Source organism: Cyprinodon tularosa, unplaced genomic scaffold, assembly GCF_016077235.1.
Source record: "Cyprinodon tularosa strain WSP-4 unplaced genomic scaffold, ASM1607723v1 ctg101, whole genome shotgun sequence".
NCBI lineage: Eukaryota > Metazoa > Chordata > Actinopteri > Cyprinodontiformes > Cyprinodontidae > Cyprinodon > Cyprinodon tularosa.
Window position 1 is genome coordinate 178,174 of NW_024037794.1, and position 27,852 is coordinate 206,025.

The following is a 27,852-nucleotide window of genomic DNA, read 5'->3' on the forward strand; positions in this document are numbered from 1 at the left end:
TTCCTTGTAGCAATAATTGAACAAAACTCCACATAAAGTTTATCTCCTTTTTTATAGGACCTCCCAGACGAGTCAGAATCACTAACCCATAATGCTGATCAGTCAAAATCTAAACCCTCTCATCCAGCTACTGTGTACCTGCATGGGGTTTGATGGCATATTAAGAAATTAAGATAAGATTTTAAATTGTCCGATACTAAAGCTTATGTAATGTCTGGCTGCCAAGACTTTTTTAGCATTGGGGGGAAATGTTAAAACTTTCTATGGCATGCGCATCACAGCTTTGCAGATATGGAAATGTCTAGAAAAAAGATAGGGTCTGGAAAAATGAGTAGGTTTCCATTAAACCAGATTCTCCACCCATCAAAGTGTCCTTTATCTGCCTATCCATACATTTTTTCATCCACCCCTCTAGTCCTTATTCATTTTGTTCACTATGGCTTCACTTGTTCTGCCATCATTCTTCTATTCGCTTATCATTTCCTCCTCATCCCTCCATCAATCCTTCAAACATTTTATCCATCATCCAAGCATTTGTTTACTATCCATCCATTTATCCATCCATCCCCTGTAATCCTATTGATCCATTTACCATCCATCTCTTAGTCCATCCAGTCATTCAATCAAACTAAACACAACTAGAACTGGACCTTTCTCTGCTTCCAGGACAATTTTATTGTGTTCTAACAATTTCTGGTCCATAAAACAAATGAATACCATCTCATTTGCTCAGATACATGAAACATAAATCCAAACAAAATTTCAAAATTGTTACTGTTTCACAGGAAGTGTCACCGAGGGAAAGTTATTTCTACACAATTGAAAATAAAAACACACATTTTAAGAAAACAAACTTTCAAAATAGGTTAAGAAATGAAAAGTTACACAAAAGGCCTTTCGGTTGGGATGAATGTGCCGTTCAGCTCTGCCTCTTTAAGAAGCAGACCTTTTCCCAGACTCTCTGACCTTTGGTTTTATATTACACTAACACACACACACACATTTTTATGAGTTAAAAACACTAAACAACCAAACTGTAGGCAAGGGGTAACTAATATCCTTATATATGGACCACAGCTATTGAAACATTGTGAGGAAGTAAATCTCTGCAGGTTTTTACTGTTCCAGGCAGATGGAAGCAGGTTAAGTCTAAGTGATCTGCAGCAACATGGATGAAACGTTTGACCTGCTCACACAGGATGCCCCACAGTGATCTATAATCCATATCTTGATGGCTGTCTTAGAGCAGAGCTTTCCCACGCTTATGCTTTATCACTTTATCAAGTTAAATTCACACGGTAGACCCCCTGACCAACACTCATCCATGTTCTTTCGCTTTATAAACTTGGTTTCCAAGAGTTTTATCAGCAATTTTCACTTCTTCATCTTCAAGTCAGCCTCAATGGCACTACGGCGCCCCCTGGTGCCGCCGTCCTACCATGAAAAATAAGAGAAAAGCAGCATTTTAGAAAAAATTACAAATCTGAATATAAATTGTGAAATTAAGGTTTCTACTTACAAAGAGAGAAAGAAGGAAGGCTGGAGAGGACATGGAGACGGTGTCCTGGAAGAGTGAAACAAATGAGCATGACAGGATTTAATGGGGAGAAGAAAACTGCTTATGGATCCTATTTCTATAGGAATTGGTAATGCAAAAAGCAAACATTCGCCGTTTCTTTGCGCATCTAGTCCAGGCGAGACATTTCTGAAATAACATGCTTGGTTTGTCTCAGGAACTGCATCAACAAATGCTGTTCCACTTATATTAATATTTTCATTCTTCATATACAATTTTATTTGTCAGTGTAGTTCTATATAATGTTTTACTGGATTCAATGAAACAGTTGAGTCTTGTTGTGAGATGGACAGGTATGTTCTTAAAAGGAAAAAAAACACCAGAGACATATATATTTTTGCATAATAGGTTTTAATTGTCTTGTTCTCGCCTCTATTCTTTAACATTTTTTAGCAATTTTCTAAATCTAAGATGAATGGGTCTTTGTTTACTGTCTGACTTTATTCAAGCTGCATATTCTGTGGTCAGCGTCACTAAAAACTATTTAGGAACAGATGCATAACGCAGTCATTTTAACAAAACAGCTTTTATTTCGCTATTAGCTTTTCCTGGACTATTCTGATACGATTCTAGGAAGGTCATTGTGCTTCAAATCTGCTAAACAAATTTTTTTTCTCCCTTTTTCATATCATCCTAAGAGTATTCAAGAACATCATGCACTTATTGTACAGGTTTCCTGATCTTATGAGGCCCTAGTCCAAACTACCTACGTTTTTTTTTAAATAAAAAGATTACTTGCTCACAAGATGCAAACTTAATTTAAGAGACTTCACTTGGTTTAAAATAAATCCTTGGTAGATTCCAAACACCTGAACTGCATCAATGTAAGTTTATTAAAAGCACATGAAGGACTTGAGAATTAAAGAAAAAAAAATGTTTTAAATCATCGAGGGACTTAATATTTGTTTTTGTTGCATTTAATAAATTTTTTCACTTTTTCACAGCTCTTTAGGTGGCAGTGTTACGCTTTTAGTGGGTCTGTCACCACACAGAAGGAAAGAGGGAGTTGCAGGTAGTGACATTTAAGGCCTTTAAAACAATTAAACCTTTAACAGCTAAACGTGTCAGACAAAAATAGAAATACAATAGCAATTGAAATAAATTGGTAAAAAACAAGAGAAGAAAAAGGTTGTTTTTTTTTATAGTAAGTTTTGATTTTTCATTAAAGTTGCAAAGCTTCAGAACTTAACTAAGTGGATGGAATATTTAGCTGTTCTAATGTTCTTCAATTTTTCTACCAGCCTGATGCTTCAGGCCGCCCTGATTTGGTGTTCACCTTGTCAGTGGAGTCCTGTCTGCGCGTACTGTCGCGGCCCCGCAGGCTCTTTGCACTGATTCCAGATTCGGACGTCTCCATGATGAGCTGGGTGGCCAGGAACTGCTGGATCTGCTCCAGGACGTCCCGCTGCATCTCCAGAGCCATGTGGTACACGTCATGGTCCAGCCCATTGTACATGACGGCGTTCTGAAACATCAGCATGATGTCCCTCTGAAACTCAGCCGTGGTCCGTAACAAACCTGTCTCAATGTTCTTTTTGATGGTGGCCAGGTCCATGGGTCTATGGGAGACAATAACAAAGGAAAAGTTGTTATGAAAGTTTTAACTTTTTTTTTTTTTTTTTTTACAGCTGAAGATGGATTTAATGCTTACCTGTGAACAATGCTGTGGTATCCAGGAGCAATTTCATCTGTTACCGGTTGAAGAAAGACATTTGCATACCTACAACAAAATAAATCCAGCTGATTTTTAAAAGGCTCGAAGAATTATTAGTGAACATTTGTGAACAAACAGCATCACGAGGAACCAGAGAAAACAGAGAGGTCAGAGGTAAAGTTAAAACAACACCTCACAGATCACTGCTTAGTAAATCATTTGAAAACTGGCCTTTACTATTAAACTTACCAAGACGTTTGTGTCAACCTTTTCCTTTATGGTAAATAGGCAAAAAGTAAGCCATCAATGTAGCAACACTGTGCCAATTTCAGTTTGTCACAATCCATGTTGGGTCAGATGGAAAGAAAAAGGTCTACTTCCTGTCCCACATGCAAAACCTGATATGTAAGGGGAAACAATACTGCCCCATGCCTTAACCACTCTATCCCCATAGTGGTGGCAAGTCAATATGAGGACATATGGATTTAAAAACAGAAAGATAAAGGAGAATAAACATGGTGACAAAAAATATTGTTGGACGCAAAACATTAAAGACTGAAGCAGAGGGTCTCCTTTAGCAGAAAAGCAGCCGTAGCTGCAGGGAGTTTTTCTTCTTACAACAAGGCAAAACTCTTCCTAGATTTTTTTAATTAAAGCTTGACTGAGGTTGAGTTATTTTTTGCAAACAGCAATGAAACAGCTATGAAATTTCAAAAGGTTTACATGAGTGTGAATAATCATGCAAGGTGGTGTAATTCCTGCATACTGACCTGTGATTGGCAGCTGCTCGCCACACCAGCATGATGGCTTTCTTCCAGATCTTGTGAGCCTGCAGAGCCTCCAGATCCTCACTGCACACTGAGCTGCTCAGTTCAGGTAGAAAAGAAGGGAAAGAACCAAATGTCAGCAGGAGGTGGAAACTGCAGCACCATCTGGGAGGTACATGCCTCCAACATCACACACTGATGATGGACTCTGAATCTGTGCCACTCACAACTGTGATGAGGCGGGGCTGCTGGGGATGGAGTCTGCAGTGGTGTGCAGCTGGAGAGATGAAGAAGCCGTGCGGAGACTGTAACCGTCCTCGCTCTCGCTGGCTGCCGGTTCTAGCTCCATTTCGCCATCGGGTTCAGAGGAGAACTCCTCCACCCCATCTTCTTCCTCACACAACTCTGTTCCTGTGACCTCACTGTCCGCTTTTGACTCCGACACATTCTCCACTTCCTCAGCTCCGAGGCCATCCTCTACCTTCCTTTCCTAAGACAAAAGTTAAGACTCATATGGGGAAAAAGCTGACTTTATGTAGAAGAATGCGATGCATTGTGTTTGCTTTCTCTACCCTGGGTGCTATACCTGGGACTCCCAGTCTGTTTCTTGTTTGTCTTCTAATACTGAGTCTGTTAAAACTGCACAAATGAATGACAAGAAGGAAATGTTTATAAAAATGCAGGGTATGAGGTAAACATACAGGGCTGTGAAAAGGCGTTTGTACCCAAACAATTTTCGATGTGCTTTTTTCTTTGAGTCAAAATAAATTGTTTCACATTATTAAAAAAAATTACAACATAAAGATAACTAAAAAAATACAAAAGACAACTTTCAAATGATTTCAGGCATTAAAGGAAAATCCTTCCACTTCTAATTTGTCTCCTTAACCTAATAACTTGCTCAGCCTCTCTTACCTGAAACAACCGGCACCAAGAGTTTGTAAAAACTAACCATTATTGTTTGAAATCAAAATCGGAATTTTACCCTTTTCTTGGTCAAAATGTTTAATTTAGTCACGTTGGAGGATTTTCAAATCTGTTCCTTATTGATAAGTCATGAACTCTGACCCCAACAGTGGTAGGTGATGTCCTCAGTGCTTTGAATGTTATTCTCTCAACCAGATCATTGATTTTGGTGAGGCTGCACCTGTCTCATACCTGAAATAATTAGCTTATCCTGAGCTACTTTCCATTTCTATGCTGCTATGTGTTTAGGCTGCTGGAGGACATAGGGAACACTTTTCTTCTTTCTTATTCATTCTATCTCTATTTGCTCATTTAGTAATATTTGTTCATTCCACCCATAACTTTTATGTTCTCTCTGCTTTTTCTTGTCACAGTAGCTTCATTAGGTCTGCTCTTGTTGACTGTAAATCCATCCTGGAATAAAATACTAGCGTGGATTGCTGCCATCAATATCTGTTCACAGATGTTGGAGTTTGGCCTGTTTTTTTAGTGTAGTCCTGTTTTATTTTTTATTGTTTTTTTTACTTTGACTAACTGTATGTGCTCTTTTTCATCCTCTGACATGAGAACTGTCCCAGAGCCTTTGTGTCTGGCCGTATCTTTCCTGGACGGGCCATCTGTGGAGCTGGTCAACAGTTTCTTTTTGTATGTATGAATGCATTGCCTTGAAACCCAGTCGGCCTCGGCATAAGGCCCCTCACACAACTGAATGTTTCTTTCTGTTAAAAGGGAGTTTTTTTTCTCTTCCCAATTACTGTGAGAGATTGCTGTTTAGTCAACAACGACATCCATGCAAAAATCATTGCCGCAAGCTCATCCAAGAGGAGAATGTCTTGCAAGTCAATGGTTGGATGCAATCCACTGGTTTTCCTTGAAAGAAACTGTAAACCAATCTGACTGTATCCTCTCCAGAGTCACTAAAGGTTAAGACATTTGTTTGCATACTATTTTTTGAATTATGTGTAGCTTTTTGAGCTATTTCAGCTTTCAAGTAGATTTTGGAGAAATAACTATCTCTCAAATCTTGCCATTATTAATTCATAGAGCTTCTCCAGTCCAGTATTCATCCCCAGCTTTTGCTTGAAACAGCCCTAATTAATATCCCCAATGACCTCTGACTCCAGCCTTCTCTTCCTACTATTACTCTTTGACCTTAGTTAGGCCTTTGACACTGTATCAATTCAATTCAGTTTATTTATATAGCGCCAAATTCACAACACATGTCATCTCAAGGCACTTTACAGTTCAACACACTCCATCCTCCTCCAAAGACTCTTCTATTGGCTTACAAATATTCTCCTCTCATGGTTCTGCTCACACCTAATTGCCCACACTCTGTTTACCCAGCCAAAGACTTTTTATTCCATCCCCTCTCCTATCACTTTTGGTGTCCCTCAGGGCCCAATCCTGGCCCTGCTCCTTTTTTACCATCTATCTTCTCATCCTCGGTTCCATCCTCTTCCACTTCAATGTCTAGTTCCACTGCTATGCAGATGACACCCAGCTCTACCTCTTCTGCAAACCATCTGGCACATTACCTCCTATCTCTCCTCTGATCTAATAATTTATAACAAATGGGGCCGGATGACAGTTCAATGCCAATATATATATCCCAATCTAATTTTATACAATAACAGTGATAAGACATTTCCGATATTTTGTAGCATGCATTACAGTCGAAGAGTACAGCGTTTGTCAGAGACTGACGTTCAAGGTTTGAATTTGAATTTTGTTTTTTAAAAGCAAATATTTGAATTGGTGAATTATAATCATCGTTGTCATAACCATGTCATGGCATTCTTGGCAGTATTTTCAGGCTTTTAATCATATTTCATATTGATGCTTAAATTACATCATATCAACCAAAATTTTGAATCCTTTATTAATGTAAGTTTTGGCCACATCATCATGCCCTAATAATACACTTTACCAGACAAAACAGAAATTCTTTCAATTTGCACCAATATCATCAAATTTTCTTTTATCATTGATAATTCCTCACTTCCCCCCTTCCTTAAAAACAGTGTTTCCCAACCGGTGATAAGTGTACCCCTAGTGGTCTGTGAGTGCATTGCAATGGGTACATGAAAATATTTTATTTCTTAGGTAGTAAAAAAAATAGGGCTGGGATCGGTTTTGCTTTTTGATGACCCGATAGAAAAGTTAAACAAGCTTTTATTGCCCAAACACTTTGTTTTTCTTATATGTTTGAGTTCACCAAAACAAGAGGAAGAATAGACTGGGAACAGCTGTTTTAAAATAAAGCTATCAGAGCTCATCTCAGATGAAACTAATTAAATCAATGTAAATATAATTTTTGCTCTAAAAATTTAATGCTCAGGTTAAAAGATTTAGTAAATGAGTTTTTGTTTTATAATCAGTTATTGTATGTGCACTTTTGAACAATCATCAATACTTTTGACTGAGAGGGGTGCTCATGGTAAGACAAAATGCCCAAAGGCTTATACAAGTAAAAAAAGGTTGGGAAACACTGCTTTGAGGGAAAGGGTTGGGGAATCATCCTAGATAGCAACCTCTCCATTCAATTCCAAATTAATAATATTATTAGGTCAGCTATTTTCAGGTTTGTTCTATAATCCACCTCTATACTTTTCTCAGTACCCACGCCATCTCTGTCACTACAGCAGATGATGACAGAAGAGTTCACACTCTTCACAACAGACTTAGAGAAGATAAACAGCATCTTGCTGCAAACACCAAAGCTTCCTTAGGAAGTACAGTCTGTTCTGTCCCTTCTAATAGACGGCTTCACAGGTGTGTCTCCAGTCCAGTTTGTTGTTGTGGTGAATGCCAATGTATTTATACTCCTCAACCATCTCCTCTTTTTCTCTGTTGATATTAATAGGATTCAACTTGTTCCTGTTTCTTCTGAAATCTACAATCCTCTCTCTTGTTTTGTTGACATTCAGGATCAGATGATTATTTCTACACCATGTCACAAAGCAGTTCACCAGCTCTCTATACTCTTATTGTCCTTCCTTGATGCATCCTACCACTGTTGGATGCTTCATCTGTATTTCTTCAAAAGACAGGAGTCTTCTTTGTACTGAAAATCAGAGGTGTACAGAGTAAAAAGGAATGGTGAAAGTACCGCCCCCTGTGGTGCTCCTGACTACTTGACTAGGCAGCTGAGCCTCCAGTCTAACAAAATCTGGTCTGTCTGTCAGGCAGTCTTTGATTCAGGGAATTGTTGATGCTCCCACATGAGTCTTCTGAAGTTTCTAACAAAGTAAGCCAGGATTTACCATTAACCATTGATTATTGGTTTCCTAGAATTACATTTGTTCAATTCAAATGAGTTTATTTATATAGAAATGATTCGCAACACATCATTTTTAGGGCACTTCTTTTAGATAACACATTTGTTTTTTCTGATTAATTGATAACGTTTGTTTAGAAGTATTTCATTTCAATGCTGTGATGTTACTGCTGTCCAACAGAGTATTCATCTTTATTTTTTTCCACTGATCTAATAGGTTCCTTCCATCCATTTTCTGTCATGCTTATCCCAGCTGGGGTCGCGAGGGGTGCTGGTTCCTATCTCTAGCTGTCCATGGGCGAGAGGCGGGGTCCCCCTTGGACAGGTCACCAGGCTATCACAGGCTAATAGGTTCCTGTTTTGTTTTAAATTTTTAAGTTTAGTAATGTGTAAGAATACATATTTCAGTTCTTTCAGTCAGTATTTAGTCCAGCTGGCACAGTTAATTGCAAAAATAAAACAATGTCCTCTTTTAAAATTCAACATATTGCAAAAAGTATTTAGCCTTTTATTTTAATGAAACAATCCTTCAGATAAAATAGAAAACTTTTAAAAAAGTCTCTGGAGAATGCAGCTTATTAGTAGCCTGACGTAGTCAGACTCAATTCTAGTCAGAATATGAGTCTGATGCTGCTCCATAGAGCTGTGATTATGGGGCGTGTTTTGAACGAACCAGGAAAAAAAATGCCTCTGCACTCAATTGGATAGACCTACAACCAATAAGAGCAACGGAGTGCGTGACGTATCTTAAGCGAGGCATAGTTGTTGTCCACAAAAATCAAAGCGTGCAGTTTCACGCCTAGAATAAGAAGATGAGACTTGATCGCGTTTCTCTGTTCCTCTTTTAAAATTAGTTTGCTGTCGATATCTTCTAGAACAGACCTAATAGCAGAATCTACTCACCCAAACTCTCCAGCGGCAGCCATTATTGTTGTCACCCAAGCGCGCATTGGTCACGTGCTTGATAACGTTACTTTTGATCATCTGTCGATCATCGTATAAAGCCCGCCCTGACAATTTGATTGGATCGCCTGACAGTGGGCGATAATACTCGCGCTACTATGGAGCAGAGCCAGACCGAACTTCCCCGAACTCAAACCTTGTGGGCGGGACTAAGTTCGGACTGGCACCCAGGCTAGCTTATTAGTGAATCATTAGTTGATTAATATCTATCCACTTCAGATTAATTCATTAATCCATAACTTGCACTCTGCTGCTTGCATCCTTGCCTTTTGTCCAACAAATGATGATGTCATCTCCACTTTACAGCAGCTACAGTGGCTCCCCACTCAGTTCAGTATCTAATCTTTATATTTATATAATATTTAGCCAAACTTTTCCACATTCACCCACCCCCTCGCTCCCACAGGTCTATACTAACTTATTACCCTTCCTTAAAAGCCACTCAAAACAAACACACAACTTATACATATAACACAAAACTTATCACTTGTGTGAACTTTCTTTTACTCTGTTGACTTAAAGTTCCTTTTCTTGTTTTGATTTGATTATATTTTACAATGTCTCTGTACGTTTCGAAATGTTTTGTTAACTAAAATGAATTATCACTATTGAAATTATTCATCATATCTGCAGGTCGGATAATAATCATACCTGAGTTTGGCTTGTGAAATTTTGCTCTATTAAAAAAAAAAAAAAAAAACTTAATTTGGGTCAATACTGAACAGAACATTTACATGCTGAAGAAGTTATCTTTTTCTATTCAAGGATGAGGGAATCATTCTTCAGGATCTGGTCTAAATGGAGAAACAATGCAAAATCAGTAATCACTGTGGTCTAGATATGTACATCACATGCAAATACTGTTTTGCTATGTAACGTACCTTGGGTCAGGATTATGGTAAATGTATGCTCTTGATTGTGTTTTTCCCCTAACATAAGAAAAAATCACTCATCTGTTATGCATGTTTTTTTACTATACAAAAACCCTGGAATGGCTTATGTTATTTCTTCTCATACTTGCACTGGGATGGAAGCTGGATTGTACAAAGTAAATAAAAAAAGAAGCTTTTTTATATATATAAAAATGGGGAAATTACTTTTTCCCAGAGGTATTGGTTGGGTGTTTTTTTCTTTAATGAATGAAATCATTATTTAGTTATTTAAGGATTTAAAACATTTAGGTTTGTAAGGCACAAACACTGTTTCACGCCACTGTATTCAGGCCTGTGTACACATACCTCTGAGGGTTTTTTCTGGCTTTTGTGCTGGTGGTTTTTCACCTTCACACTGTGTGCTACCATCTAGTGAAATGCGTTTGCGTGAGCGATCCGCTCCCTCTGTCTCTCTCACTCCTTGACACTGTGCAGGCGTGGCACTGTGCTCCACAGTCTTTGAGTTGCAGGAGGAGGTGGGATGAAGGCTCCCCAGCTCCAGGGAAAATGCTGGAAGATTATTTTCTTCGCTGCTGTACAGAGAAGAGAGAGACACTTCTGCTCCTCCCTCCAGAATCCGGTGAGTGGGGTGTGGTTCTTGGGGCTGTAAAGGCACAGCATCCCAGGCCGCTGTCAGAGCGTGGTCATTCTCCTCACAGAGGGACAGAGCTGCTTCAACTGCCGCAGCATCCAGCGCCTCTGCTGCCTCATCTGCCTGCAACGTTGAGAAGGAAAATTCCCTTTTAAACCCTGTTGTGTCCAATTAGTTGTTTCCAATAAACAAAAAAGAAGTGGGCAAACTCTAAAATAATCAATTTAATTCCAGCTAGGGAAGCAAGACTTTACTGATCCAGCCTGTTTGTATGTTTCTCTGTATTTTGTCTTTTTCTACCCTTTGGACTACCAATGGAAAGTAGCTCAGAGACATTAAATCTAATATAAAATGTAATTTCCTTTGAGATGGTTGTACCTGTACATGGTTCAATTTTAATAAACTAACCAAACAAATGAGGGGGAATATAAAAAGTGGTGGATCAAAGCTCTCAGGTGAGAAATTGTCCACAAAATTATGATCTGTCCATCTCAGATGAAAACAGACGATTTGAACAATTGTTGCTTTTTTTTTTTTACCTTGTCTTCAATGATGGCGATAATATCCCCCACTGTCTTCAGGTCCAGCTCGTCCCCCATGTAGCTCACATCCTCCTCACTGAGCTCTGCTACCTTATCTTCAGCAGAATCAGCTCGGCAGTTAGGACGTACAGACGGCGCCATCAAATCCACTGCTGCACGCAAAACAACCCTAGATTTAAACAATGTAAAAACTTTATTTAGAAAAATATCCACAAAATTAGATGGCGGGTCGACCTGTGCTTTCTGACACGGTAGGGTCAACGGAGGCGGATGGAGTTGTGGAGACGGAACCACTGGAAGGGGAGTCTGTGCCGACCATGAAACCGATCGAAGAGGAAAACTGGGCAGGACCTGCCTCCAGAAGACGGGACAGCATCGGGGCACCTGTTGTAAACAAACAAATGTACTGAAACATGCAATAGGTGGGCAGCATCACTAGGAATAAAATCAATGCTGCTAATGCAGGGTTCGTACCTGTTGCCTGAGAAAGAGGCTGGCAGGATGAATGCAGCTGTGAGTCATGTGATCCTGACACGTTACCAGGAGACCCGTCACTCTCTCCAATCTGGGAGGAACACAAATAAGAGGAAGGTTGTATTTTACTAATAGTTTAGGATGTTCACTGAAGTTCTTGTTATTTATAAGTTTTTAATCGTCTATTATTGGAACATGTAGGATCCCATCTGTCTGATTGTTTCAGTTTTTACAACACTGCAGCCAAAGGCATATTATTTGTAGTCAAATTTAGAAAACTACTGAGCCTGCAGTTTATTCTGTACTTTTAGACCAGCTGGTAGTCTTTGGAAGTAAAATGTTAACTTATTTTTGTATTTCCTCCCTTTTTAAGCAACTAAGAGTTATAGGTTTTCTGGCTCTGTTTTGTTTAGTCTCAGCTGCTCATGAGTTATCTTTAAACTCGTTCTTTTTAGTTGCTTATCAGAAGCAGCTCACTGAGGTTCAATTGTTTTTTTTTTTTGCAAGTTCTTTTTGATGGGCAAATTGATGGGCAAGTTTTGCCCATCAATTTGGAAAGAGTCAATGGAGGGGTGAGTGAAGGATTATAGTGGTAAAAAGGAATCGGGATTTTAGACTAAAAGCTATGCTATAATAGTAAAAAAGACCTCAAACCCATCAACAAAATATTTATTTAAATCACCTAGAGCAAGTAATTTTTTTTGTCTGAAAGCTTTAACACATATTACAGATCCAATTTTTACAAGGACAAATTTAAAGGCACAATTGGTACCTTTTGGCCACTAGGGGCATTAGACCTGTAACTGCCTGTATTTTGCTTCTTCTAAACATCTGTCATAATCCCTTGTTTTCTGACCCACATGCAGAACACACTGAGGAGACAGGTACAACAGATTTAAGATTGTTTATTTAAAAAAAAAAAAAAACAGGGACAACACGTGCAGTTTCTTCAGGGCGTCTGGAAACGAAGAGAGCATGAGGCACACTGCAACAGAGAGCGAGAGTCAATGGGAGTATGTGTACGATGAGAACAATGGCGCTAAAAGGCTAAATGCTTCAGACATGAACGATCCACTGGGGGGAGTGAGCGAGGTTGCAGAGGTCCGTAGGCGGGAAATGCAGGAAGATGGGGAAGGTGGCTGCCAGCGTCAGGAGGCTGGTAGGTAGAGGGTTAGCCAGGGGTCAGCCGATCAGGCTGCGGGGTGGCAGCAAGATACAGTAAATCTGGGCATCACGCTGGCGTGACTGCTTGAATCTCAGAGAGGCTGCGGGGCCGACCAGAAGCTGATCAGATCTGCAGAGATCAGTGACTCTCAGAAGGTGCTCCGAAGTGAGATCTGAACAACCACGTATGGCCAACACTCTGGCGTCCAAGTGCTGACAGCCATCCGCTTTTAAGCCATCCAAGCCTTAATGAAAACTGAACACCTACGCACAGCACCTGACCTCCCTGCTAATCAGCAGCCATCTGCGGTAGAGAGGGAGTAAAACAAAGACTGCACGGACACAGAAACCACCCTGACAACATTGAAAATAAATACAAAGATATATGACTGTATACTAAGAGCAAAGTGTTAACTTACCAGGCTAATAATAAAGTTGAGAAAAGAGAATCGGTTTTACGTCCGGCTACTTCTTTCAGCCTGCACCAAAGAACAAACTCCTTTCCATGATCAACTCTTGTTTTTCCTCAGACACGATCCCTTTAATTTTTTCTCTTCTTAGTCTCCTCAGACGGTTTAAACTTTTTTCTTGCCTCAGCCATGACCAGTAGTAGAGGAGGCGGAAAAGCAAAAGCCTTAACTCTATGATGATAAAAGAGCCTGTGGTCATAAAGCGATACGTTTTTCCAGGTTACATGACCTGGCCAATGACGGTCCATCATCTCCTAGCTTACATAGGCGATAATTCAAGAGGGGAGCCCAGCTCGTCGCATTGATAGTGTCAAGCGCTGTATATTGGCCTGAGGAATCATTTAAAAAAACTTATACGCATCAACTCTTCAGGTCATAAAGTCTGTGGTGTGCCTTTAAAGATGTGAAGCACATGCATTGCCAATTCCTCCACTTGCTATCCGTTGTCATTTTCTTTTATAAAGGTTTTTTTTTCATTGAAATTAAAATATTTTTGTTCAAATAAAACTATAATAATATTCTGTAACATTTATTGCTGTTATTTGTGTCATGTTGATGGAGAAGGAAAAAAAGTTAAGATTAAGATTTGTTAAACATCTCATTCTTTCAGCAGCTGAACTAAAATATAAGCACGTTTTTTTGGCTGTTATAACTTAATGAATCATAATTACATAATGTATTATTAGTTGTAGCAACTTTTAACATTTGCATTTTGTATTTAATAAAAAAAATTATCTAATCTGTGATGAAGTTATTATTTCTGTCCATGTTTTATAAATAAAAACCAATGACTTATTTTCCACTACAGAATAAATGTATTTAAGGTTGTATTTTTTTTCTCTTTTTACAAAATGAGATTATTTTACTGGGGTGGGAAGCATCCTTGATGATCCTACCTCAGCAGAGCATTGCAATATCATCAAGGATTCCTCCCACTCCATCAACCATCTGAATGACCTGATAAAATACAGGTTACACTAAACCAAGACATACACATTTAAGGATAGTTCTAAGAGCTGTATATGGAGCCAACAACTACAAAACCAAATGAACCTGTCCCCCTGAATCATACTGATCGTATACTGATCGTACTGATCATGTGCAGCAAGTGAACAATTTCTGTGCAATAACCAAATACATAAAGGTGAAATGAACTGCTTCATCTAATATTAAAATACTGCTTTGCACCTGGACTGATTCACACTGTCACTGCATTTGTATCAGTATATATGTATTATTTTATTCTATACTAGGATTGAATTTTATGCTCTATTGCTTACTGTTTTTTGTAAAATTCTCTATATCACCATAAGACTACAAATTATTTGCACCTAGGACTAAAGCAACTAATCAGATTAATAGTGATTAATCGATTATTGAAATAATCAACAACTATTTCAGTAATCGATTAATTATTAACTGCGGTAAAGAGACTGTAAAACATGCCTTTAGCTGACAGAGCGACCCACTTAGAGCAGTAATTATACCACAACCTAAAAGAATAATCGTTATATGCAGCCCTATTTGCGATAATAATAAAGTACAGACCTTGATGTTTATAAAGTAATCATTAGGATCATTTAGATGTATTATTTCTGATCAATTGTTTGCCACATGGTAGCAGCAGCAAATGACATCAAAGCACCATCCAGCATATATCAAATATTAGAGCCGTATTTGTGTTTATGGGACTTTGACCATAATGATGAGCAGACACAGCCTTAAAGGGACAGTCTGCAATAAATTTGGCTTTTTATTAGCAGAAAGGAAATATTACTTAAAATAAATACTTATGTGAAAGTCTAATAACATCACATCAAAAATGACAGCGCTCCAATGGCTTAGAATGAGTAATTAATAAATACGTAGAGGCAGAGCAGCCGAAAGAGGACAAAGTTGTCAGCTTTACATTTTACCTGTATGTAAAAACATTGCGGTGGGAGAGGAATTTAAAACAAGCAAAAAAGAGAAACAAACACAAAAATAAACACAAAATAGATCCCTTCAACCAAAGAGAGCATTTTCAACAATAAAAAAAAGCCTTCAAATGCAATTTTTTAAGTCTCAAATATTTTATTTGCATTCAAAAACTATTTTCTATGATTTAAAACATTTATTTTTTCATTGAAGTTACTTTTTTTTTATTGATTTTGTTGTTTGTTTGAAGCAACTTCTTTTTTGATTGAATAATAAATACACAAATGTCCTACCCATTGTATGGTCCAATCAAAAAACAATGTTACTTCAATTTAAAAAGTTGCTTTAAACAAAAAAGACTGCACTTCTATCAAATAAAACAGTTTCAATCAAAGAAAAGCAGTGTTTCTCAAATGTATTTTTGCATTCAAATACTTTTTTTCCTTGATTGAAAAGTTTTTTTTTCATTAAAGTGAAGATTTTTTTACCGTATTTTCATGACTATAAGGCGCACTTAAACGTCTTTTTTTTCCCTCAAAATGTGCGGTGCGCCCTTTGGTGCGGTGCGCCCTATGTGTGTTGCAACTGCGACTTTTGAGACCACCTCATTGAGGAGATGATGAAAGAGTGGCTGAATGTAAGGAGACCAGGTGTTTTTTTTCCACTCATCACCATCGCTGTTAATCTGTAACTCCATGCGTGCCCATCTCACAGCTGATGTGAAAAACATGGTGAAATAAATTAACGCTGTGCTCGCTGTTCAACCGCTCGACATCGTTGTGAACTGGACCCAGCAGGTGCAGCAGAAGCAGCGAGTTTACATGCAAAGTCAACGGTTGACGCGCGTATAGGCGCAGCAAAAGGTCCCGCAGCGCGTTTTGAGCAACAGGCGCAGCGCGTCGGGAGCGTTTAAGCATCTGCCAACGCGCTGCTGCTGCTCGAGATGGAAAAATTTAAGTTTTGCTGCTGGACGCGCCGCTTCAACCAATCAGAGACGCTGATCTTGGAGCTGACAGCGAGACAGACACATCGCTCTGATGACATATGATATTACGGCAAATGAAAAGGGCTGGATGGATGAGAAGATGATGAAAGCGTGGCTGAGGCAGGTGTATGTGAGGAGACCAGGTGTTTTTTCCACGCATCACCATCGCTGTTAATCTGTGACTGCGTGCCCATCTCACAGCCGATGTGAAAAAAAAGGTGAATCAAATGAACGCTGTTATCCCGGGGGGTCTGACAAAGGAACTTCAACCACTCGAGATCGGTGTGAACCGGCCGTTCAAAGTAAGGCTGCGAGCGGCGTGGGAGCGATGGATGACCGACGGAGACCACAGTTTCAGGAAAAGTGGAATGCAGCGCCGGGCAAGTTACGCCACCGTTTGCGGATGGATTGTAGATACTTGGACTAACGTGTCTGCTGGCTCTGTTGTTCAAGCTTTCGCAAAAGCCGGCATTATTTCTGAGGAGCCGCCCGGCACGGAAAGTGACTCTGACAGCAAAGAAGGGGAAATTGGCATTTCTGATTTAGCGCAGCTGTTTAATTCAGAAACAGAGGATGATGACTTTGATGGGTTTGATTAATACTTTGTAATAAATACTTGAATAAAGCACAAACATACTCAGTTTTGCTCCCGCTCTATTTTTCTACCTGAAAACTTAATTCAACAGCAGCCTCTGGGCCGGGTCTCCTCCTCTTCACCGCTGTGGCTGGCAGGTGTTTTTTCATCTAAATAATCTAAATCTTGCAGCTATATTTGCTGTGATCAGTGGGAATAAAGTAGTTTTAATATGTTTTTAAGCGAGAAAGTTTACCTGAAAACGTAATAATTGTAGTCAGTTCATCCAGATTATCTATTTCTGTCGGAGGCGCTCAGACCCCCACATACCAGCGGTGCACCGACAGTAGAAATCCTTTCATCAGAAGCCTCTAGGCCGGGTAGCCTCCGGGTTCACCGCGGTGGCTGGCAGGTGTTTTTCATCTAAATAATTTAAACTGCAGGCACCAGGATACCGGCAATAAAAGCAAACATATTCCGTCGGCAGGTTTCAGGATTTTAAGTTAATTTAGGAGTGATCACAGCGCTGTGTCATCTGTGATGTGTCTGTCTCAGGGCAGCTCCCAGGTTTGATTAATACTTTGTAATAAATACCTGAATAAAGCACAATCATACTCAGTTTTGCCCCGGCTGTATTTTTAAATAAGCAGTAGAGGTATTTAAAGGTAGTAGAGGACATGTACCTGTATATAAAAAACACGCCCTATAGTCCGGTGCGCCTTATGTGTGTGTTAAATACAGAAATGGGACACATAACTGAGACTGCGCCTTTTAGTACGGTGCGCCTTATGGTCGTGAAAATACGGTAATTGAAAATATATTTTTTGATTGTAGTAACCTTTTTTTTGATTAAATAATAAAGAAACAAATCTACCTTCATATAAAAACATCTTTAAACACCTGTTCATAAACTGTTTTTACACATATCACCCATCCCTAATCTCTTAAATGCAGTAATTTGAAATAGTGATGTAAATTTTGGAAGAGCTGCTCTGATGATTTTTTTTCATTTAGAGAGGAAGTCCAGCTTCTTACCAGTCTGGAATTTGAAGCCAAGATGCTTCCTTTCTTCAGTAACTCTGACAGGAGGGGAGATGGTGGGGGGGTGGCCTTCTGGTTTAGGAGCTTCTTCTGAGTGGGGTCCTCCAGAAGTGCCCCATGGTTTATCTCATCGTTAGCAGCTCCAGAGGTTTGAGAAAATGTCATTAAGGTTGCTGCTCCTGAAGACTGGAGGCAAAAATAGTAGATAATAAAATAATCAGTTTAATTATACGTTAGTTTTCAACTGTCTTACGTGTCTCTAATGTGACATCTTTTGTTTTTCTTGTAAAGAAATTATTTAAAAAACGGAAGCCCCTAAAAAGGTGAAAAAAAAAATACTGACACTGACAAAATACACAACTTTTTAAATAAAAAAAAGTGGAAGAAGGTTTATTTTGAAGTGTAAACCTACTGTTTGCATTTGAACCTTCCTAAACTTACATTCTTTGTGGACAGACCATCCAGCGTCAGGCTCTCAGGTTGGTCGCCCTGTGGGAAGTCCTGGCTTGGGGAGCTACAAGCTGGGGGCGAATGCATGGTAATGCTGGGTATCCGTTTAGACATGCTCTTAGCTGCCTGTCTGGCTGAGAGAGGGAGAAGCAGTTTTCTTATCAGACACTATTTTTTCTATATGAGGAAATAAAACCTTGATTCTCCTGCTTTTGGCTGTGCGCACAGACTAACAGTTGCTGGGCTATCCTTGCATCACAACAAATTGAAACAGGGTTGAAAAAGAAGTCGTATTTAATTCTGTTAACTTTAAAGATCCACTAAAAAACAGTTTCAGCAAAGAAAAGTCAGTTATATAAGAAGGATCTTTAACACAGAGCTTTAAGGCTGCTAACAGTATTTGCTCTTCAGCTCATAGTTGGTTGTTACATCTCTTTTTCTCCTCCTCAAAATAAATAACACGGCAAAATCCTTCGGCATCTTTGCCGTCGACATGTCCCGAATTCCTCGTTTTCCAGCCTATTTTTTTTTTTTATTTGCATTTTTCTCCAACTTTTTCTCCTCCTCAAGCTTTTTTTCTGAGCATACAGCTTTATGATGAACCGGAAGCAGTTATATCTGATATAATATATCTTACAAAACTGTTTTTTTAAACTTTTTTTTTAAATAAAGGATTTTATATGCCATGATAATCAGAAGTAGAAATTAAGGCCTTTATTTAAAAAATTATAATTTCATGACTTACAAGTCAAGTTTAAGTTACCGTAAATAACATTTCAGTTGTTTTCTTATTGCTTTGAATTGATGATGAAATTGTCTTAGATGCACACTGAAAAAAGTGACTTTTCAGTGCAGTAAATTCTATTAGAGTATTCGTCATAATTTCTACTCTGTATTTTTAAGCTTCAGTAAAAAATGGAGTTTCTGAAAGAAAATTAAACCTTTTTTTTTATGTAATACATACATTTTGGGAAAAGAGTAAGTTTTACTTATATTTACTTATAGTAGTTAAATGTTTAATAGCTGTATGTACATAAACTTAAAAATATTACATGCACACTGTAGCTCACAGCAGGACTGATTCTGCTCCGAGTCCAGACGTTATAGGACCACACACAACAATAGGTAGTCCCGACGACAGTCATTTTGGCAGGGTGCAACAGTACTGCAAAAGCCTGCTCGCTGCTCATGGGACTGATATATGCTCTGAACTTGGCATACCCTCCCACTTTGCGCTACACTTTTGAAGTCTTCCAAAAACTTTTCCTGCCGTTGGATGGATTTAAACTCTCCCTAAAAGTAAACACCCTGAAGTTGCTTTCCTAAATGCATTCATGAGTTTGTGATTTTAAGGTAGGAACATGTGGCATTAAATACCAAATATTAGCAATGGGTCCAAATTGCCAAATAGGGTATATGTTATTTGTCAAAAACGTGTACATGAAATACTGTGTATTTGTTGTTTAAACGTCATACCAACCTCATGTTTTATTCGGTACATTTTCTAATGCAGTACAACATAATGCACTTTTACTATTAATGCTGTATTTGTACATGCTTTTTTTCTTTTAAATAGAGGCATACATAATCTTTATACTACTGCTCAAAGTTTAAGTGGCTGTTTCTGTTCTGATCCTCGCCCAGAAGTTGTTTTGTGTAAGTTAAATATTCTTGATCTTATGTATGAGTATATTTCTGTAATGAATGTTGAAACTCTCAGTTTCAGAGTGTTGTACATTTTTTATTCAATGTTTGAAAAGTACAATTCCAGTTAGGGGGCTGCTCAGTGACGCAGTGGGTAGCACTGTTGCCCTGCTGCAAGAATGTTTTGGGTTAGATTCCCGGCCTGGGGTGCTTGATATTGCAGCATTTGTGTGCAAATACTAACAATATATATTTTTGAAGTAAATCTTATGAGGAAAGATAATAATGTGGTGGAAGATATGTCCAACGGCTGTGTATTTTTGAATGGTGTGCATGTGTCATTACCCCCTCCTTCGCAAACTTTCTGTACGCTGGAAACGCCTCAGCTGGTAATATTGTATTTTGACTGTACATGTTTGATAATACAGTATATATTACAGAATTAAACCTTATTTACCTGTCCAGCAGATGTTTTGCAATCAAAATATCTGTTTTCAGACCTTTTTGCTCCTTCAGGGCACGCCATTTCTGAAAAGAATTTCCTAATGGGGGCACGTATGCAAAATGTTTGATTGACAAACAATTAACCAATCCACTTTCGACAGCAGGCAAAGTGGATTGGCTAATATTTTGTAGGCCCCACCACGGCCAGCGTTTATGGATTAAATTTTTTTTGGGAGGGAGGGGTCCATGTGCAAGAACACCATCCATCAATTAAGTTATTTTAGATCAATCTGGACACTTAATTTCTGAGAAAAATCCTCTTTCATATCTATAAGGTTGTGAAATAAGTAATAGAAAATAGTCCAAAGAAATTGTACTGACTTGTGTCAGACATTCTTATATCTCAAACGAAGTGAGCTGCCAGTGTGGGTCCTAAGGCAAGACTCTTCATGCTAACGCCTACTTTGTAAGTCGCTTTGGATAAAAATTGCTTGCTAAATGCATAAATATAAATGAATAGATCCAAAGGACTAAATAAAATATTAATTGAAAATTACTTTACCCTGATAAGCAGCGTCTGTGCTTTTTCTTTTTAACTCTGCTTCCTCTTCCTCCCTTTTCTTCTTCCTGACAGACACAAAGTATAAATATTAAACACATTTTCTTTATTTATACAGCTATGTAAAGATCACATTTTTTTTAGTTCTCCTTACAGCTGAATGTCTTCCCATAACTCCTCCAACTTAGAATCCAGATGTCCCGCTTGAATCAGCTCAGCCTCTCTTTTCAGCTTTCTGTTAAAGCAGCAGCACATTAACCTCTTGACCTTCAATCTGCTGATATTTAAACAGAGCTGAAAAGACAACCTGTGTGTTTCCTGTGTTTCTTTGATCAGCTTCTTCAGTTCCTCAATCCTCTCTCCAGTCAGCCGGCGGACAATCAAGTCCTCCACCGTTTCCACCACTTCACCTTTCTCACCACGCTTCCGCCTACGGGTAAGCACAGGCATGTTTTTATGGTGCTTTGTGCATAATTTGCAAATATATAACAGGAAGGAACTCTCTTTTTTTGTTTCCTCACTTTGGAGCTTCTGTTGTTTCCAGCAGCCCAGAGTACTTGGAGGCACAATGCTGTGAAGATGCAGTAAAGATTTTTTTTTTTTTTTAAATACGATGAGTCATAACTGCAGCGTAGATGTATGCAGCAAGAAAGAAGTCCGGATACCTTCTGAGAGAACCAGTCTGGAGGTCGGCCTGGTTCTGCAAATGGTTTGATGGCCCGACTGACAGAAACCCTGCTGACAGAGACACATGCGGTTTATTTAGGAAAACACTACTCATACATTTCAGAACAAGTCTAAAAGCAGCCTTTAGCATGTATTTAAAACTAAAGGCAGAAAACCAGAGTATGGCCTAAGGTTTACAGTATGTAGACTCATCAATCACAAGACTGACATTAAGTTTGAAGTTTTAAGGATTTATATGGTATGATCTTCTTTTTCAGGCTTGACTGATAACAAAGCTACATTTTTATGACTCATAAAAATGGCAATCATGAGCATACATTTGAATTTATTATGGATTCTCTTAAACACATTACCTAAATTATACATACAGGCTGTAAGATTAAAAACACCCACACTAATGATAGGAGGTTAAAAAGTAGGACCTTGATCTGACGGCTTTTCTCTAAGATTTGGAAGAGTACATCTGAACTGGCTTTAGCGCAGCAGCAAAGAAAAAAGCTGCTGGGAGGCAGACACGTTCGTTGAAAAAAGGATTAACTCAGATCAATATGGTGCTGATGTGAACTTTATTAGCAAAAAAGTATCTTGTCAAATATATATCACAGCGATTTGTATAGCGGTCAAAAAAAAATACAGTTGCCCACTCACCCACTCTCTACCAGTGACACTCCAAAGGAGGAGTAATATGCCCAATTGCAAAACTCCGCCCACATCTAGTTGATATTCCTCTACAAACATCCAACCAAAACACAAATAAAAACAAAACCATAACAGCTGTAAACCCAGACAAACTAACATCAAAGTATGTTTCCATTTATGGCTCCTACAGGCTGGTTCCTCCTGACAAAAAAACTGCCATTTGAGAATAATCTATAGTTTTTACAAAGCTAAGGTCAAAACCTTTCCAGATGTTTAGTAAAACCTGCATTTATCATCCAAAAACCCATGAATTAATTAATGTTTCAGATCAGTGATGATCAGAACATCCGTCTGTGTCCAGATATTGAGGGAAGGGGGTCATCCTTTCACATTATTCGGCAAAGTCAAGTAAAACAGGCCCTCAGCATGCTGCCGCCACCACTATCCTCACAGCAGCCAAAGTGTTCTTCTCAAAACACACTGAAACTTCAATTATTGAAATAGTCGTCAACTAATTTAGTAATCAATTAATCGCTAACCGCAGTATAGAGACTGTAAAAAAGATCTTAAGCGGACAGAGCAACCCAAGTAGTAGCGCCCCCAAAAAAACACATGAAAGACAGTCCTATGTGTTTAAGGTCTTTTGTTTCTTGAAAGCTTTCATCTCTCATGCGAAGAAGAGCCTTTAAAGATCTATGTGCAGATTTGGACTTTTAAGAGCTCTGATCTTAAAACTTTTAGCAGCTAATCCAAACTCCAGCAATCAGTCCAATTTCCAAAAGAAGAGGCTCAGATGCATCTTTAAAATATGATAATAAATGGTTAACGGAGATGATGAGTAGAGGACTGGAGTTATTGCATATTTAGAACAATAGTATCTCCCAATACAATCTCGCCTGTCTCCGACCTTTCAGACATTTCAACATCTTTTTCCGAATCCGACATTGTAGTATGGCATTAGACAATTCATGTTTGCAGTGTGAAGAACACCTTCTGATGATTTCCTTTAGCGTGTTTGCATTATATGACTCATCCAATCACGCTAGGTTTCACTAGATGTGGATGGCACCAATGATCTGCATTGGATGGCGCACATGACGTGAAATAAATATTTATAAACATAAAACCAAAGCCAGGAGTAACGAGTAACGTTTGTTTTAAAAATGTAAGGAATAGAAAGTACAGATACTTGTTTGAAAATGTAATGAGTAGAAGTCAGAAGTAGGAAGAAAAATCAATAATGGAGTAAAGTATAGATACCTAAAAAGTGAACTTAACCCATTGATGCATGTTGTTGCTAATAAGCAACAAACTACTTGTATTACACTGCAAAAAATGTAAATCTAAGTAAGTCAATCTTTCTTAAAATAAGAGCATTTTTTTTCTTGAATTAAGCAGGTAAGCGAAACATGCCAATGAACAAGATGATTTACAGTTAAAACAAACAAGAACTGCAGTCTCTTATTTTGTGCATAATATCTAATTATCTTATTTCAAGGATAAAAATGCTCGTTCCATTGGCAGATCATCTTATTTTCCTACTGTAGTCATATTAAGGGTAAATACACTTATTTTAAGACATTTTTACTCATTTTCAGAAAATTTTTTTCAGTTTTGTGCTAGTCACAGTGTATGTTATTATGAAGTTATAACGGCTGGTACAATATATATTTTACCGTCCTTTCTATTTATTTTTAACATAAACTATTTTAATTTGGCATCTCATTGAAGGGGAAAAACACACAAAATGTCTTTTTAAATTTACATGTATATCAATTCAGGCTTCAGGGGGTTAAGAACAGTAAAGAAGTATTTGACACCCATGGGCGTAGGTTTGCATAGGGACCCTAGGGACATGTCCCTACCAAAATTGTGGACTGACCTACTTGTCCCTACCAACAATAACCTTTGAATAACATGTTTATAATTTACAATACAGCGTTGTTGCAGCAGTAGAGGAGTTCTGGAAGGCGAATATTGACAGACGAAGACGTTTTATCTAAAATGCAAATTTTATTTTTATTTTTGTACAATTTTGGCATATTTCCTGCTCTAAGTGGGTCGCACTGTGAGCTAAAGACATCTTTTAGACTCTCTATACTGCAGTTAACTATTAATCGATTAGTAAATTTGTTGACATTATTTCAATAATTGATTAATCGAATTAATTGTTTCAGCCCTTAATAAAATAAATGAAATGGGTTAAACGGAGTAACTACATCCTAGATGTACAACTTGTAGAGTGAAGTGAATATATTAAATGCTCAGTACCTCTTCTAGTTCCAGTGCATATGTAAATACAATACATTTATTTGGCGTCCCTTGAATCTATTATTTCACTTTGTTTCATTATACAAAGAGAATATTTACAAGATAAGAGTGGGTTTTACCTCTGTACAATACTATCCATCCATCCATTTTCTAACATGCTTATCCCAAGTGGGGTCGTGAGGGGTGCTGGTGCCTATCTCCAGTAGTCATTGGGCGAGAGGCGGGGTACACCCTGGACAGGTCGCCAGTCCATCGCAGGGCAATACAGAGACAAACAGGACAAACAACCATTCACACACACACTCACACCTAAGGGGACCTTAGAGAAGCCAATTAACCCGGAGCCGGAGTACCCAGAGAGAACCCATGCATGTTCAGGGAGAACATGCAAACACCATGCAGAAAGACCCCGGGCTGGGAATCGAACCCGGAACCTTCTCGCTGCAAGGCAGCAGTGCTACCTACTGCGCACAATACTATATCTTCAAAATAAGGAAAGTATAAATCCACGTATAACAGACATATTTAGACTATATCCTGTTAAATAGGCACAGATTTACCTGCTGTCTTAGTCGCTGGTAATTTCAAATGCTAACCTTTTCAAAGTGGAAACAAGTCCTAATTCCTCATTCATCAGAGCCGGTTAAGCTTCAGTCATTGATAAACAGCATCGAGTGTGTGTAGTGCTCATGGGCGTAGGTTTGCATAGGGACCATAAGGACATGTCCCTACCAAAGTTTTGGACCGACCTATTTGTCCCTACCAATAATTAGATTTTAATAACATGTTTATGAACCTGTTTTTAATTTACAATTTAGCATGGTGGATCAAGCCAATTCTTTTTCTCTCGCAGCTTGCTGCTGTCGCTCCGTCTGTGTGCTGCCCAGTCTTTCCTGTCCCTTAAATCAATAACTGTGCTGTTTAACTCCACTCTCATTGGTTGTTCTGTCTCAAGTTCCGCCTTCTCTCTTCCTGATTGGCTGTTTTCTAGTCCGTATGTGTGCGTACTTGGAGCACGAAATAAGAATTTTATTCACGCTAGTTACTTCAAATAATATTAGGAAACTAGTCCTAATGAAAAAAAACGTAATTGTATCTACACTAAAACAGACGAACGCTGCTGATAGCTGATTCTTAGCCATACCCGACTGAAAAAGAAAATGCGAAGGTTTCCCTTTTAACAATACTTCATTACAATTACTGTTTTCATTTTATGACGACCCTTTGAGGCAGTTCAGCTATAAATAGCAGGTGTTATTTCTTTTATAGAGTATAACAACACGAGATGGCGCCTAAAGATCTGCTATTTTTGTTTAGAAAGCATTATTACGGTTTCACTTATTTTGAATATTATTAGCTTACAGACAAGATGGTGTTATATTTTCTTTTAATAATTGTTAAAAGTGATTTTATATTGGAATAAATTTAATCACATTCTTAATGTCGTGTTTTGTAGATGATGCCACTACATGTAAATACAATAAATGCATTTGTGTCCCTTGAATGTGTTATTTTGCGTTGTTTCATGATACAGAGAGAGCATTTAAAAAATAAGAGTGTGTTTCACCTGTTTACCTTTTCACAATTATATATCTTCAAAAGAAAATACAGTATAAATCCCCATATAACAGGCATATTTAGACTATATTTGGTTAAATAGGCACATATTTACCTGCTGTCTTAGTCACTGGTAAGTTTAAATTGAAACCTTTTCAAAGTGGAAACAAGTCCTAATTCCTCATTCATCAGAGCCGGCGACGCTTGAAACATAGATAAACAACATCTAGTGTGTGTAGTGCTTATAAAATTAGTATAAATGTAGCAAGAAATGCTGCTTTTCTCTTTAAACGAAATGCACCCAGATGCTCACATCAAGCATAAAAAAAGCATGCATATTTTTGCATAGGTAAAATGACATTAATGAAACTTTGGGCCAATAGTGTTCCTACCAAAGTGGAACTCAAACCTACGCCCTTGCCTAACAGTCATGTTTTTTGCACTGTGGGAGGAAGCCGGAGTACCCAGAGAGAACCCACAAATGCTCAGGGAGAACTTCATGCAGAAAGACCCCGGGCCAGGAATCAAACTCAGTCAGTCAGTCATTGATAAACAGCATCTAGTGTGTGTAGTGCTTATAACATTTGTATAGATGTAGCAAGAAATGATGTGTTTCTCTTTAAACGAAATACACCCTGATTTTCACGTCAATCATGAAAAAAACGAGCATGCATATTTTTGCATAGGACCAATGACGTCAGACCAATAGTGTCCCTAATCAAACCTACGCCCTCGTTCACACCTCTGGCCTCTATGCTGTATATCAGTAACACCTGATGAAGAGTTGAATGGATGGTTCTGGGCTGACTGGGTGGAAAGAGGAAGCTTTACCAGTTCTGATCCCCGCTCTTCATGACAGATGTGGCCAAACACAGCTTCTCCCTCACTGACCATGGCTCCGTCGGTCCAATCACAAGCAGCTTGTGCTCTACACATGTGGGAAGGGTGAAGACGTTATTTATAAATATACACACATAGAAATAAAACCTTTTTTTTTTTTTTGCTCTGTTGATGGTTTCGCTCACATAGGCCTCTAGGGAGCCTGACATGTTTTCTCTGTAGTTTCATGAACTATAATCCAACATTAAATCGGACAGAAAACCAAAATGTCGTTAGTGTCCGTTAATGAGAGCTGAGCGAACAGCTGTGCTTTAGATGGAGCCGTCAGCCCGCGGTGACATGCATTAATCCCTGCAGCGGAGCAGGGCTGCCATGAAGGGAAGTTAGTGCACCAGTTACTCACTTCCAGCCCCGTTTGCCATCTTCCTGTCATCCCGACCTTCCCTTCATCTTGTTGGGAGGAGAAAAAAAAAGCCGGCGGATAAAACGAAGCTAACAGCCGCCGAAGAAGATTCAGCCAAACAGTTTACGTTAATCAGTCTTTTCCTCTTTCTCTCTTAGCTAGCTCGCTGAATCACGGTCCCAGCCCTGCGTTTCTTCTCTGCTCTAACTTAGCTCGGGAGCTGCGTTCAGTTAGGAGAAGCAGAAATGTTTCATCTGGCCTGAGCGTTTATAGAAACTAAGCTACCGAGCTGCTGAATATTCAGCTCACTCCTCTCAGGGTTGTCATTCTAGCTAGCAGTGAAGTGTCCCTTCACGCCCACCTCAGTTATGATGATGATGATGATGGTGGTACAACCCTGAAGACTGAGCGATTTTCACAAGTTAGCCTGTTTTGGGGTTTTAGGCGAATCTATGAGCTCT

At 38.7% G+C, this 27,852-nt stretch overlaps 1 protein-coding gene across 4 annotated transcripts; it reads right to left on the reverse strand.

Annotated features, from left to right (window-relative positions):
• Positions 1-632: 632 nt before the first annotated feature.
• Positions 633-27,779, reverse strand: brd8a (bromodomain containing 8a). 4 transcript variants are annotated; one of them, XM_038277068.1, is made up of 20 exons: positions 27,392-27,779; positions 26,980-27,076; positions 21,660-21,732; positions 21,516-21,565; positions 21,302-21,424; positions 21,149-21,229; positions 20,998-21,062; positions 18,339-18,481; positions 17,892-18,083; positions 11,747-11,837; positions 11,507-11,656; positions 11,270-11,421; positions 10,445-10,853; positions 4,584-4,636; positions 4,225-4,487; positions 4,001-4,093; positions 3,228-3,296; positions 2,853-3,135; positions 1,520-1,564; positions 633-1,434 (listed from the first exon to the last, which is right to left on the reverse strand). In XM_038277068.1, exons 1-20 carry the CDS (start codon positions 27,408-27,410, stop codon positions 1,375-1,377), a joined length of 2,511 nt encoding a protein of 836 aa, XP_038132996.1. In that variant the 5' UTR covers positions 27,411-27,779; the 3' UTR covers positions 633-1,374. The 4 variants fall into 4 exon arrangements, with proteins under 4 accessions (XP_038132996.1, XP_038132978.1, XP_038133001.1 ...); XM_038277050.1 differs by having other exon boundaries at positions 11,270-11,424; positions 27,392-27,778; XM_038277059.1 differs by having other exon boundaries at positions 634-1,434; positions 11,270-11,424; positions 21,660-21,729; positions 27,392-27,777.
• Between the last annotated feature and the right edge of the window lie 73 nt (positions 27,780-27,852).

What these genes read in the sequence shown, in the direction of transcription:
- brd8a (XM_038277050.1), bottom strand. An exon ending in GACAGGACTCCACTGACAAG is followed by an intron (nt 1,565 to 2,852) that starts GTGAACACCAAA and finishes TCACTCTTCCAG; the next exon opens with GACACCGTCTCCATGTCCTC. An exon ending in CCTTCCTTCTTTCTCTCTTT is followed by an intron (nt 1,435 to 1,519) that starts GTAAGTAGAAAC and finishes TTTTCATGGTAG; the next exon opens with GACGGCGGCACCAGGGGGCG.